At 37.7% G+C, this 15260-nt stretch overlaps 2 protein-coding genes across 6 annotated transcripts; both read right to left on the minus strand.

The window, feature by feature from the left end:
- Positions 1-2: 2 nt before the first annotated feature.
- znf367 (zinc finger protein 367) lies at positions 3-5243 on the minus strand. Its single transcript, XM_052563877.1, has 5 exons — positions 4620-5243; positions 2992-3142; positions 2795-2914; positions 2329-2467; positions 3-1135 (listed from the first exon to the last, which is right to left on the minus strand). The coding sequence occupies exons 1-5, from the start codon at positions 4893-4895 to the stop codon at positions 901-903; spliced, it is 921 nt and encodes a 306-aa protein (XP_052419837.1). The 5' UTR covers positions 4896-5243; the 3' UTR covers positions 3-900.
- A 1242-nt stretch (positions 5244-6485) lies between these two features.
- Positions 6486-15095, minus strand: cdc14b (cell division cycle 14B). Of its 5 annotated transcripts, XM_052563947.1 has the most exons (17): positions 14790-15095; positions 13844-13930; positions 13578-13668; positions 13347-13422; positions 13154-13246; positions 12933-13009; positions 12756-12822; positions 12609-12671; positions 12388-12475; positions 12078-12308; positions 10731-10869; positions 10041-10209; positions 9814-9917; positions 8996-9043; positions 8429-8482; positions 8142-8325; positions 6486-7040 (listed from the first exon to the last, which is right to left on the minus strand). In XM_052563947.1, exons 2-17 carry the CDS (start codon positions 13905-13907, stop codon positions 7038-7040), a joined length of 1551 nt encoding a protein of 516 aa, XP_052419907.1. In that variant the 5' UTR covers positions 13908-13930; positions 14790-15095; the 3' UTR covers positions 6486-7037. The 5 variants fall into 5 exon arrangements, with proteins under 5 accessions (XP_052419907.1, XP_052419905.1, XP_052419906.1 ...); XM_052563945.1 differs by lacking the exon at positions 13844-13930 and having other exon boundaries at positions 14790-15094; XM_052563946.1 differs by lacking the exon at positions 14790-15095 and having other exon boundaries at positions 13844-14273.
- Positions 15096-15260: the final 165 nt, after the last annotated feature.

Raw genomic sequence — 15260 nt, forward strand, 5'->3', positions numbered from 1 at the left:
GGAAGGATTCATATCATTTAATGAAGACTTGAAGTGCTAAAACTAATGAGGAAAAGCCTGTTCACACATCTGTACAAAGTCTTTTGAGCACAGCGAACAACATCTCAGAATAAAACGCTCGATTACATTCTGCTGTCGAGACCGGATCGGCTCGTGCACGGCTTTCCCAAGGATTTCAGGAGGGGGGGTGTTATTATAAAATGAGTTTTTTTTCAATGACGAACATCTTCCAGTTTCCAAACGAATCCATGAAACATCGTAATCCGAAACGAATCGATTGAAGCACACGAAGAGAGAAATAAAACGTAGTGTTACGGATCGACACCGAAGTGCTTTTTTTTTTAGGATCCAGAATCTCATTTTGATCTTTGGAAGTACAGTCGTAGATTAATATGGTAAGTGCTTCATACACTAGTTTAGAAGCGTGTACCAATGCGGCATCTTTAAAGCTGGTTAGTTTGATCAACGTTATTGCGAAGCCTGAGCCGGTGGCTTTAAATAGAGAATAAATACATGATTAAACATGACCGATGTGATGGACGACGGCGTACGAAGCCAACCGGACTAATGTATAAAAGCGCTATGCCATCTGCCGTCAGTAAGTCTTCATCTTTAGCAGGTCGGTCACCGCACCCTGTTTCACACACACACACACACACACACACACACACACACACACACACACACTGATATCACATCACACACACTCTTTCCAACAAAAGTGCACGACGGAACAAACACGAGACGTCTCATCATCTCCTTAACAAGCTGAGAAAACGACCACATTCTTCATATAATGATATCACTACCATCATAGCAGCCTAAAGGTACAACAGGAAGCAAAGTAAGGTGCTTGTAGCTTATATAAGCCCGGGAGGGTCTGGACGCGAGGGAAGTCGCTCATGCGGAGAGATTGTTAGCTAGCTCGATGAGCGCTAGTGCGCCGTGAAGACGCTCGCGCTGCTCTTGGAGACGCCTGCCGCCGCTCTTCTCTTCGTCCTGCTCCTCTTCTTCACCTTCGTCAGACGGCAGGAAGTCCAGAGGATCCTGCTGCTCCTGGTCCTCTATAGCAGTGTTACTCAGTGTCTTAGCTTTAGTCTGCGCGGGCGTCCGCTGCTCCCTCGTCTGCCAGTATCTGACAACACACACACACACACACACCGTCACTCTGGTCCTTCAGGCTCATTATTGAAAAACTAAACCTATGAAATAAAGCAGTAAGCCACAAGAGGCTGACTGAAACACTGTTAGCTGATATAAATTCACTGTAAACCACGGCTTCACGGGGCTTACTGCTGTTATAAACCAGTTATTCCATACACGTAGTAAGGTTTCACAAAATAAAACAGAGAAAATAAAGTGTTGTTATTAATAACAACAGTATTCTTCCACCAAATAATGTAGCTCCTCAGAAACAGTTGTGGTTGCTACAAAGTGGTTGCCGAGCAACACATAGAAGTAAACAAAGGTGTTTGTTACATTGTAGAGTCATTTAGAACAGCTTTGAACACGGCTCAGCCAATCAGAATCAAGGACTGAACTCTCTGTTTTAATGAGTAACTCGATCAATCGCATCCCAAATAAAAGTTTTGTTTATATAATGTGTGCACTGTGTATATTATGTTCATATATAAATACACAGAAATTTACACAGAATTTACGAAAAATGTTATGTCTATAAATTAAATATATATATAAAATATACATGTATAAATGTATACAGTATGTGTGTGTCTTTATAAATATACACATGAACAAAAACGTTTTTAGATGCTATTAATCGCGATTAATCACTAATAAAAAAAAGTATAAAAAAACATTTGAAAAATAAACTAGTTTAAGAGTACCTACTATTTATAATTTTAGTTTCAAAAATAAAATATATAAAATATAAAAAATCTAAACTATATCAAAAAAAAAAAAAAAAAAAAAAAAAAAAAAAAGACAAATCTATATTTCTAAAAGAAAAACTAAATTATTATAATTTCTTTAAAATGACAGATTGTACTGTCCTCCTAACAAAACATACATCAGTGCAGAGATTGTTTATGACGTATAAATAGCAAGCTCAAAAAATAGGCCAGGGTATTTTTGTGGTCCAGGGTCACATATAAAAAAAAATTGACTGCAGAAATATCGGTTGTGGGGGTTTTCCACACACTTTTCCAAAAAATTATAAATGTTTATTTCAACGAGTGACTAATGACACATCTTTTGGAAATGTCTGGTAAAAAAAAAAAAAAAGGGTTTAATTTCTACCAATATTTGAAATTTATATATTTTTTTTTTTTTCCGCCAGTACTTTGAGTGTGTCGATGTTGTACTCACTTTGCCAGCCATTCAGCCACAGCCTTGTTGTCGGCCCCCTGTGATCTCCCGGGGCCCCCCACGGGCTCCTCACGCTTCAGACGGGCGTACGGGTGTTTGGGACAGTGACGGTTAGCGTGCGTGAATCGACTGCTGCAACCTACAACACACACACACACACACACACACGAGGAGAAAAACAGAGCTTTGAAATACACACCAACCAACCAGTGTTTCTGAGTATCACTGATTACGTTTACCGCGGTTTCATTTGTTTGATTTTTTATTACCTGTGTATTCTGAATAAGACAATATTATAATTAAGGTTTACACTAGACGTGCTCTGATCAGGATTTTTGAGGCCGATCACAGATACCCATCTTTTTAAAGCTTTCTTTTTATCATGTAGAATTATTTATAGTGATGATCCAATCTAGACTTTTAGACATTTATTCAGGGCCGAATCCGTGACAGCGCTAATGCTCACCTTTCTCCGAACAGACGAAGGGTTTTTCTCCGGTGTGGAGGCGCTGATGGGTCTTCAGCTGTCCGCTCTGGACGAACGCTTTCCCACAGTCCGGATAATCACACAGGTACGGTCTTTCACCTGAGACGAGAAGAGGAACGTTAGCGCTCTCGTTCTGACATCTGAACACAAACACGGCTCACTGTAGCAGCGCTGACCCGTGTGCGTGCGTTTGTGCGCCTGTAGAGATTTCTCGCGGGGAAAGACGCGGTTGCAGATGTTGCAGCGGATGCGGCTGCTGGAGTTCTCGCCCTCGTTGATCAGCTCTCGGACGGTGTCTGCCCGCGGGCGTCCACGCCGAATACCATCCTGAAATAAGACCGCGGGAACATGTTAGACAGAACGCTACACATGTGTCCCTGCAGCACAGAAGCAGTCATCAGTGTCACAGACGTACATTTGTAGAAATACACAACAATACATTGAATGAGTCACAATTATACATTTCTCTTTCATGGCAAAAATCATTAGGATATTAAGTAAAGATCATGTTCCATTAAGTACGTTTCCTAGCGTAAATATTTCCAAATACCGTTCTCTTAACAAACCAGACATCAACGGAAAGTTCAAAATTCTAATTCAGATTGTTTTTTATCATTGATACATTTTGCAACATTTATAATGTTACTTATTTCTTGTTTGTCACTGTAACACTGCTTTGAAACAATCTGTATTGTGTAACATTGCTTTACTTATAACTATTAACTTTATTTTTATAGCTCCATTAAAAGTTGCATCTCAAAGCGTTCTGCAAAAAGTAAAAACACATTGGAATACAAAATACATCAATAAAATGAAATAAGTGAAAACACAATAAATTTGTTTTACTTCAGACAAAGAAACACTGAATAAGACAAGTGTCTTTTTTATTAAAAATTACATATTAAATACAAATAATGACATAATGATCCAATAGTGAAAGGTGCTAAACGTAATAAACAAATAAACCATTGTGGTTACATAGTAATAATACATTTAAGGACTGAGTAATATTAATTAATTACATGTACCTACTATATGGTTAGGGTTACTTGTATGTAATTATGCATAATTTATTTGTTATTACAATAGTAAGTAACCTTACATGTAAAGTCTAACAAAAACACCTTAAAATAGGGTTACCACATACTAAAATAACACCACACTTTAAGATTTTAATGATAATATAAAATTCTACATCATATGGATAGTCATAATTAGTTAAATGTGATATATTTATTTATAATTTTACGCCATACTTGAGGCCAAACTCAAAAATAAAACTTAAAATATTATCAGTTGTAATACTTCACTGACTATAATACATAACTGTACCTATAAATATATAAGTTAATTCAAAATAACAATTATACCCAATATATCAAACTGATACTTGATTAAATAAGAAACGTTACATTTTCCCACGGTAAAACTTCCACAAAAATAAATAAATAAATATTAATGTACGTTTTGAGTTAAAACGTATCATTTAAAGCAGGACACTCTAACAAAACACGTTTATATCATCGTGTTAACAGTCAGTTTGAGGGAACGTTTGGTGTTTTCTAGAAGCATAATCGCTCACATTTTGGCGCGCACGTGTGACGTCACGCCTAACTTCCAGGAGGAGAATTTAAAATCCCATTCAAAGCGCGCCTTTTACTAACGGCGTGTTAATGTAACGATTATATACGTGCTGAATATCAAAATCACTTCGTTCTGCAATAACACGTGCTAATAAAAATATATCAGTGCACGTGTGTGATATAATACAGTGTGTTTAACTATTACTGGTACAGACTCTCACCTGGAGGTGTTCAGGGCACGAATTGACGTCTGATTCGGCGGGAGAGCCGCTGTTTCCGGTCGGTGAGGCGGCTCCGCTGCCAGACCCGGGGCTCAGAGTCACATTGTGCGCGTTCTCACCCCAGCGCCACGGATACACCATGAAGTCACTGAATCCGGGGCTGGCGGGCACCAGAGAGTCCGCTCTCGGTTTAACGGGAGTCGTCTTGATCACGGACACCAGAACTCTCTTCGGCGAGTCGTTACAGAATATCACTTGATGCTTGCTGTCAGCCATCGCTAATAACGTTCCGTTAAAATGAAGTTTAAAACCGTTTAGTTAAAAATAAATGTGTGAAAATAAGTGCAGTTGGAGGAATATCCCGCCGTTAACGTGCCGTTAGTCGCTGTGTAATAAAGGCAGTCATTCCCGATGTTACATGTATCAATGTTCCAGACCGCGGCGCCTTTGATTCCGTTCCTCTCACTGGCAGGAGCTGATACAGTGATCCGAGCTCAATCGGTACTTTCCCGCGTTGGAAATCGCGCCCGAGCGCGGCGCCCAACCAATCAGCGAAGAGGATGTCACTGCGCTTAGAGAACGAACCAATGACTGACGCTGTGACTTCCGCGCGGCCAATCACAAATCGCAAATCGTGGCTCGACGCAGGGACACTTTTTAAACATGGCAGAGCGCGCTCTTTCTGACGGACACAACGGCCGTCCAATCACATGGCTCGTTGTTGTACTGTACGGCAGTGTTGCCAAGTTCGCGGTTTTCCCGCGGGAACTGGGATACTTTTACACTGTTGCTGCCGACCCCAATAACGTGATATTTATCACCTAAAATGAGAATGTTACCAGAGGAACCCCGCCAAAAAAAAAAAAAAAAAGATTTTACTGTTTAAATTGGGAGCCACACAACGAAACGCAGATGGGCGGGGTTTGTTGTCTAAACCTGGCAACCGTGCTGTACAGGAAGTGGGTTCGCGTGCGTTCTTTCTTGCAGTTTAACGTCTCCCGCGCATAATGTTTACATTCACATCGATTTAAAGGGAAAGGCGGGCGGTGACGGTGGCGCGAAAGTTACGTCATCAAACCGTCTTTTGTTTCATTGTTTCAGCAGCTGTCTCATACAGAAAACCCGCATTATTTGATTCGGTTTAAGATAAAGCCTCCCGCGTGAAACAGTGTTTCAGTAACATCTGCTGCATTTCTCTCATGACCTCGAGTTCAGGTCCCAAGACTTCAGAATCATTTCCACATTTCTATTTTGTTTAATGTGTGCCATTTATGGATGGTTCTTTTTTTTCAGGAAATGAAGAATAAAATACCTTTATTAAGTATTTCATATAGAATTGCATTTCTTTTTGTGAGACATGCATGCTTAATTTTTTTTGTAAGAATTCAAATCAAATTAATTGCCATAGGAGCTGTTCCACCCAAAACTAATATTAAATATAGAACTTTTAATTTCGGAGATTGCAGTCATAAAGACATTTCTAGTCAAATAAGTTTATTAGATTAGCTTAACTTGAACAATTACACATATTTTTGTAGTTTTCATTTTAGCTTTACCATTTTTTTTAGTAGTTTTTTAGTCTACGTATGGTTTTATTAACATATTTCAGTTTTATTTTTAGTTATTTTAGTACAAGTTAACCTACATGAAAATATAAATTTAAATAAATGATTATGTTTTTATTAATATTTAAAAAAAATCATCTTCAATTTTAATTAACCGTTTTATTAATTTTGTGTGTATAGTCAAGTTAACCTACACAATTTATACATTTGAATAAAGGATTTCGCATTTTAAGTTAAATGATTTTTTTTCTAAATGTGAGTAAATAGAAATATATAATAATGTTCATTCAACAACTACATGTGCAATAGCAGAAAGGATTTATTAAAAGGGATATGACTCAAATCCTTTCCTATTATATATATGTATATATAGACATGTGAAATAATCATGATTTAAATTTGATCAAAATTAAAAAGGTATGCTGTATTTACAGTATTAAAAAAAAAAAAAAAAAAATCTCCAGGCTATATACAGCTTTCAGTCATGCTTAGCACAAGTATTAATAAAAGTACTAGATACAGTATTTATAAAAAAAAAAAAAAAAAAAAAAAAATTACATTTTTAGTAACAATGCATGATGACAAAGGCAGCTTCTGACACTCATGATATTTACAATGGCATAAAAAGTCAAACTTCACATATGCTTAAAGCTCTCAGATTTAAAAATAAAATTCATTGCTTTCTCTTGATCAAATAAAAATGCTTAACATCTGCTGATTTCCCAAAAAAACAGTGTGACTCTGGTTTATAGTAGTAGATCACTTCGACGAAACCATGAAGCAGTAAAACTGGAGTGATCTTCACTGGATCCAGGTTCAGCGGAGAAGAGGAGCTCGAGCCTTGGACATCGAGTTACTGTAAAACAACAAATACATTACAGACCGAAGCCATACGAGAAGAACGACGAGCAGCGATCATGCACATGCTCTAAACTCAGACAGACGCTCAGAAACGCTTTATAAATACCAAGCAGAAAGAAGTTAAAGGAGGAAATCTGATACCATGGTCTGTGAAAGCGCACCGATGGCATTGTGTGAAGCACTTTCCTTCTTCGGGACAGAGATGGTCAAGGCAGTGAAAAGATAAAAAGCCGTTAAAACTAATCTCTGATTCTGTTACGGATTCAGAATAGAGGCACGTTCACAGCTGGCACTCACACGTCTCGTTTCTTAAGTCTCTTCTGCTCACCGAGCATGCATTTACTTCACCAGAAATACAGTAAAATATTGTGATTTAAAATATTTGTGTTCTGTGTGAATCTGTGTTAAACTGTAATTTATTTCTGTGATGCTCCGCTGTATTTCCAGCATCATTCCTCCAATCTTCAGTGTCACATGATCTTCAGAAATCATGAAAATATGATGGTTTACTGAAACATTTCTAATTATTATCAGTTGAACACAGTAAAAAAAAATGCATTAAATGTAATCAAACATGACATTTATAAATGTAACAAAATATTTATATTTCAAATAAATGCTGTTCTTTTGAGCTTTCTATTTTTGAACGCATCCAGAGGAAAAATAAATAAATAAATCTGAAGATCATGTGACACTGAAGACTGGAGGAATGATGCTGAAAATACAGCGGAGCATCACAGAAATAAATTACACTTTAACTGATACTCACACAGAAAACTGATATTTTAAATTATAATAATATATCACATTTTTACTGCATTTATGATTAAATAAATGCAGCTTTCCTGAGCATATATAATTCCAAACTTCGATGCTGAAACTAGGATTTGAAACTTCTCAGCTTTGAAATCCTTCATCTATCTGATGAATACGAGACGCTCGTTACATCCAGATGTAAACGGCTCAGAGTCACACTCGCAGACCGAGAGCGCTTGTGATTTCTGTGAGAGTCGTTTGACATGAATCATCATCAGCAGAGGAAAGTGTGCAAGCAGAGACGAGAGACGCCGGGTCACGAGGGCCGCTGTACACTTACTGAGCCGAGGCCATACAGCTGCAGTGATCTCTGACCGTTCACTGGACTTAAGTGCCTTAAGCTCGACTGCTTGATGAAATTACTGTTGGCCACTGAGCCAGCGCTAACAGAAAACACCGGATCCTTTTCACAGGCCGTTACGTGCAAGCTGCCTAAAGATTTAGCGAGCCTTGAATGTAAAGGGCTGTGAAAGGAAAACGTCAACCGTGAATATGGACGTCAGACTTGAGCAAAGTCGCTTTAGCAAGTTTAATGCAAAAGGGTTAAAAGCTCAGTGAGATGCTTACCTCGTGGCTCTGATGGATCCAAGGGAAGCCCGAGTCCTTCTCCTTTTGTCTGAGCTGCATGGAACATATTTTACAGATTATATGAAGACTGACTGTTGATAGATTTACAATCCTGCACAAATAATTGCTGAATAATTCAGTAAAAAAAAAAAAAAAATATATATATATATATATATATATATATATATATATATATATACCCATTAATTTATTAATAATCTCTTTCGTCGAACAACTATAACAGTTAAAAAAAAGAAAAAAAAATCATAAAAATAAAAACATTAATATACATTATGCATAAAATAGATTTTTTTAAATATAAAATAACTTATTTGAAAAATATACCAATTTTTATACATATATATATATATATAAATAAAATAAATAAAATAAACATGCATTATAATGAAATATAATCATTACTATATCAATTATATAAACATGCACAATATAAAATGCATTTTATGAAAAATACACAAATTATGATAAAATAAATGCATGAAAAAAAAAAAAAAAAAAAAGTTACCTTTATGCATAAAAAAAAAAAGAAAAAAAAAAGTAAGTTACCTTAATGACCTTGATGTTGATTTGGAGTGTATTGCATTTTCTTCTAACCTGCAGATAAAAGAAAAAACAAAAAGTTCAGTGTGATGAAAACATGCAAAAGGACAACAACAACAACAAAAGAAAGCACAGAGATAAGATGCATCGGTGTCCTGCGTCACACATGCAGCGAGAGAAGCCACAGGAGGAGTCGCCATCTCTCTGTTACACAGGATATCAATCACGTGTTCACACTCTTCACATCATCAAACGAGCCACACGAGGCAGAAACACTTTAATAGACGATTGGATGGAGAGAGAGAAACCTTGATCTTCTGACAGCAAACACATGAACCTACATCAAAAACCATCCACGTGCGAGATGCTCTTCACACGTTTACTGTATTAATGATTCAAACTGTGTGAAAAGTTTATTATAAAGTGCTGCCTATATAGTTCTAAACCCTATACAGCTTTTAAATTAATCAACATGATTAAAACTTCCCTGTTGCACACAATCGAATCCACACTTCTGTCGTCTGATTGATAGTTTAGACGTTTAGTGTAACTGTACAAACGCTTTTTATCAAGTAAACATCAGAATAACTGCAGTGATATAACACTTATTGGACGACTGAGATTGAAATAAAACTACTATTTAAACATGGGAATGTAGAATAAAGGCTAGTAAGCATTTTTCTGAAATCATTGCAAAAATAAATGAAATTCTGAAATGGTGATAAAAATCATATTTTATTAGCTGAACCCGATCACAGACTGTACTGAAGCGTCAGGAGCAGATTTCTTCTTCGATGGCTACGTGTAGAAAGAGAAACACTTACGATACGGAGCCCGTGGATGCTCTGGACTGCCTCTTACTCTTCAGCGCTCTGAGTTTATCGCCTTGTGTGAGTCCTCCGCACTCCTCTTCCTCTTCCTCCGTGTGCTAACCAATGAGAAACACAACCTGGTTAACAATCAGAAAAACAACAGCATCTTTGTGACCCATGTAACTCTGTTGCTGTTACTCTCAAACACGGGATGTTCCAGAACAAATAGATTCATTTACCATATCCGAGGCGGTTTTCCTCTGTGAAATGTTCTTGTTTGTCCCATTAATGGAGATATCTTCCACTCCGGACAGGATTCCAGCCACTGCCGATTTACTCGAGCCGTTTTCCTGCTCGTTTATTCTTTGGCGGTACAGATCGCCTTCAGTCCACAGACTCGCTTGCTTCCTGTTACATCAGAGCATGCATTAGCATTAGCATTTATATGCTTTATCTCCTAATTAAGTTTATATCACAGTCGAGTATGAATCAACTTATTTCTGTGTCCAGACATGGTTTTATATTACAGATTATATACAGTATTGCATTATAAATATACCTTCCTTAAAAAAAAAAATAGCCAAGAATGATTGAAAGAACAAAGATAGACCATATATTTTTTATGTTTACTGTCTTCATGTTTCATCAGTTAAAATTTCTCTATTTCTAATATGCGTTTTTTCAGTGATAACTGGATACTTTGTCCATATTCGGGAGTGTCTTCAGTGTTATTACTTCTGTGATGCATGTGGTGTTTCTGCGTGAGAGCGCCCTCTGGTGTCCTGGATGAATTAAACATCACGTGTACTCCGTAATGCACACAACACACTAAACACAGCAAAGATAATACTTCTCTCTAAAGAAATAGCATTATCGCAGTGAATCCCAGGAATTATCGTGATGTTTTGAAGCTGATATCGAAGACTCACTCCTCGATGAAGTTCTGCTGAGGTCCGATGACTGAACCGGGTCTGCAGATCCTGATCCATGCGATGGCTTCAGCTGAAGTCAGTCTGAAGTGTTTCATCATATAACAGCCAATCAGTGTCCCTGTTCGGCCCAGACCGGCTGAAACACACCGTGATTGGTCTGTTAACAACTCTACTTCATGACACTGAAAAACTAAACCCGGAAGACTCATGTCCACAGATGAACTGAGGTGGGTTTGCTGAATCAGGCAATAAAAACAATTATAAGGTTGTTTATACAGAATTTCTGATAGCATGAAGCATATTAGAGATGCAGTTATACAAGCCTAACATTCAAGATATGGGTGCAAAACAAATCATATCACATGATATAATTTAGCAATATCACACCAGCAAGAGTGCAGTTTATCCCCAAATCTGCATGAATGCAACGGTGATATTGATTCTATACAGCAGTTCAATAAACAAGAATACGGTTAAATTTTAAACAATAGTCAACATTGTCCATTTTTGCTTCATTTTGCAGATGTAAATGTTTCCAAAGCAATTGCAGAACTGTAGAGCGTCTCTAACCAATCAAAAAACAGCGGCGATTTGTAACTGAATGAATCAAGTGAGTCAATGATTCAGTGACTCACTCATAAAGAGTCACTTGCTTCTGAACGAATCAGTTGGAGTAACTATTCAACCCTTTTTCTTTTTTTAAAGTATTAATTTAATATTTCAGTACTCTTGGTTAAAATCGAAATGTAGAATCAAAGGCTTTCTTTCAGGCTCTTTAGCAAATGTCTATTGAATGCTTTTCTCATCCAACACAACAACAATAACTTTAAATGATCTTTTGGGGGTAATTCATTTCTCAGCCTAAGTCCCTTCTAGAGAAATGTGTCTGCTAAATGAATAAATATGACCCTGGGGCACAAAATCACAGGTATATTTGTAGAAATAGACAACAATACATTGTATGGGTCAAAATTATACATTTCTCTTTTATGCCAAAAATCATTAGGATATTAAGTAAAGATCATGTTCCATGAAGATATTTAGTAAATCTCCTACCGTAAATATATCAAAATATTATTTTTGATTAGTAATATGCATTGCTAGGAACTTCATTTGAACAACTTTATTGTTATTTCTCAATATTTAGATTTTTTTTTTGCACCCTCATATTTTCAAACATTTGCATCTCGGCCAAATATTGTCCGATCCTAACAAATCATACATTAATGGAAAGATTATTTATTGATGATGTATAAATCTGGTTTTGTGCTCCAGGGTCCAATATACTACAACACAGGAAATATTAAGTAATATGACGTCTATTAAGGCTTGAAAAACCCCAACCTTTGCAGTGGACAGCAATGCCTCCATCAGCGTTCTCGCAGATGTTCAGGAACTTGGTGACGATGGCGTCGTTGGGCGTACTGCCATCGACGAAGAACAGGTCGTGGTGCTTGAAGCCCATGTCTGTGAAACGCTTGGCGTCGTACATTTTCTTGTTGAGCCGGATGATGGTGGTGATGTTGTGCTTCCTGAAGTAGGGGAAATACGCTTCAGGGGCATGAAGAGGGTATCCTGAAAGAGGAAAGTGTATATAAATCTATACAGAATCCCATCTTTGGAAACCATTGGTTTAATGGGTGAACATACGCACCATTCTCAATTTTACTCTTTGGATGAGGGCCGCTGAAAGCCAAAAACTTCCCTGGAATTATCCAGTTGAAATCTCCATTTTCTGCACGCTGGAAAAGATATTAAAGCATCGTTGAGTCGGTCAGTGTGCGGCTGAAATCTTGCACGGACAGATCTTAAAACTTATAATGTGTTATATCGGAATTTGCAAATGTCCACGCACATTTTCAGGTAAAAACCCACCTCATAATGTTCATATTCCTCCACATTAAACTTGGAGAAATCCAGCCAGCCGAACTGTAGAGCCTGAAACACACAACAACATGTGATCAGCAGGAATATAGGACCGGCAAACACATCAGATTAAGCTCCAGAGAGACTCCTGATCACCTTGTGAACGGCCAGCAGACAGTCGAGGATATTCAGATTGTACATGCACGCTCCAAAAGATGCATCTCTGTTGAATGCAATAAATAAAGTCAAAGATGAAATCTAGAAATGAAAAAATGCTTCTGATTTAAACATGCATCTAATCAAAAATGCATGTAGGGGTTAGATTAAAATTACCGAAAAGGTAGATAAGATGCATTTTGCGAGACTAGAAGGCTGTACGCTTCTTCTGGTGTTTTCTGTAGATGCATTACCTACAAAAGAGGACAAACAAGTGACTATTTCACACCTAACTAGATGCAAAGTTCATGCAAAACCGTTAAAAGATATATATTTGAACATTGCAACAGGCTGAACTTTCATAAAAGCAAAATCTATAGATGGAAGGGAAAACTTACAGCATAAGAGCCGATCAAATACGCAGCATTGGCTTGTTTCTTTCGGTCACCACAGGTATAAAACACAATCGTCTTCTTTGCAAGGGCACAAGACTGTTGAGGTAGAACAGAACATACAATTAACATTTAAATATTATAAAAACAAGCATAAGATGCTTGCATGCAAATGCTGTATTTATTAGAACATCATTACCTTCAGCTTTTTGTTGAGTTTGCAACAGAAGCGATAAAACATGGCCAGGTTGAGCGGGCCAAAGTCCGCATAGAAGCTGTTCAAATATAAAAATCGAAGAGATTATTGATAAAAGCCTGGTGCAATCCATAAAAACCATATGCATGGAAGAAAACTCTTAATACTGAACATCTAAACCAAAAAAAAGGCTGATATCAGTATTTGAGAAGGAAAGCACAATTAGATGCTCACTTCTCATAGGAAAGCTCTTCATCGATGCAGAAACAGTGTCTGTCAGGAGTGCTCTTCACCTTCTGATGAAGAAGAGCAAAGTACAGCTGATCTGAAAAACACAAGAAACAAAATTATAAAGTAATGACCGCACTTCCTGCAGAGTCTGCATGGTTTGAATCAACAGATTTGAATCCGCGAACCGGAAGTGAGTTCTCAGACAAACCGCGAGACAACAAAACATGTGTAGAATAATTAAGAAGAAAACACAGAAGTATGACACTCACCTTTAATGAACTCGATGCAGTTCGACAGATCGCACGTTTCTATTGCAACGTCGTTCCGGAACATGCTTTAATCTTGATTTAGGATAGCTTAATAATAAAAAGACGTAACACTAAATCTAAAGTCAACACACGTTTACACATTCAACCAAAGCTAACTAACTTCCGTCGACAGTTTATGAAGAAATCAAGTTCAAGAAATGCATCGAACTACAAAAAAAAAGCAAAATATTTTTTCCCCTTGTCGAACCTATTTTATACAGTAAAACCTGTATTTAAAAATTATGGATTAGAATTATCCCTCTGATTAAATTTTGTAAATAATTAAAGGCCACAAAACACAAGCGATCTTATTATTCTCGCCTGAAGTCTGAATAAAGTTCAGTCTGGTTTAAATCCAACGCGACGTTAAACCCTTTCCCACCACCTGATTGGCTGACGGTCGCAACACTGACACGTCAATCACACTAAGCCCCTCCCTCCAAAATTTAAGTCCAGCGGAGTTTAAAATCAAACGCGACGTTGAAACCTTTCCCAGCCGTCTGATTGGCTGACGGTGGCACGTCAATCACACTAAGCCCCTCCCTACAGGATTTAAATCGAGCAGCAGCCAATACTCCATTCTAATTGGCACGCTGCCCAAGCCGTTGCTAGGAGAGAAGTACCGATCAGCCAATAGAATCTCATTTAGCTCTGACTGAACCCTTTGATCCATTCTCGGTGATTTACAGCCGTTAAGCAGAACAAAGAAAACAGTTTCGTCTCTAGAGAGACACTATTAGTTGTTAATAATGCAATTTAAGAGTCATCCTGACGTATACTCAGCGCTAATCTCGACATAAACAACACTTAGTATGTGGTTTCGTGTATATAGACCGCCAAACACACCCCTGACAGGACTCGTATGACCCTTTAGATCGCTCTTGGACTCCGTCTGTGGTTTGTTTACCTGTGATTCGAAGGTAAATCTCGCGCTTGGACTCCGTCTGCTCCCTCAGAGACGCGCACAGTCTCTTCCTCGACTCGCTCCGACGCTCGCTCTTGCGCTTCATGCTTTCCTACGCGCGAGAAAATGGCGTTTCAGACGCGAAGGTGCGATAGAAGCAGGATTTGCGCTTTAGTTTGCATAGTCTGGCTTTAAACGACTCCATATGCTGCAGACCAAAGTATATTCGAGGCAGTTGTCCTGCCAGTGACGTAGAGAGAGCAAGTTTCTAAAAGCTTGGGGAGTGACGTCAGTGCGCCACAACATCCGGGCACCTGCAGGAATTCTAACCAATGCTCCCGAAATCCACAAAAATCGAGAGACTAATCGGTTTTAAGATTATTTGCATTATGTTTTCATGTTTAAAACACTGTCACATAACTGTAATGTAAAATATATTATTTAAACCGTATATTATTTCTGCATTATGGTAAT

The sequence above is a fragment of the Carassius gibelio genome, chromosome B8 (genome assembly GCF_023724105.1).
Source record: "Carassius gibelio isolate Cgi1373 ecotype wild population from Czech Republic chromosome B8, carGib1.2-hapl.c, whole genome shotgun sequence".
Taxonomy (NCBI): Eukaryota; Metazoa; Chordata; class Actinopteri; order Cypriniformes; family Cyprinidae; genus Carassius; species Carassius gibelio.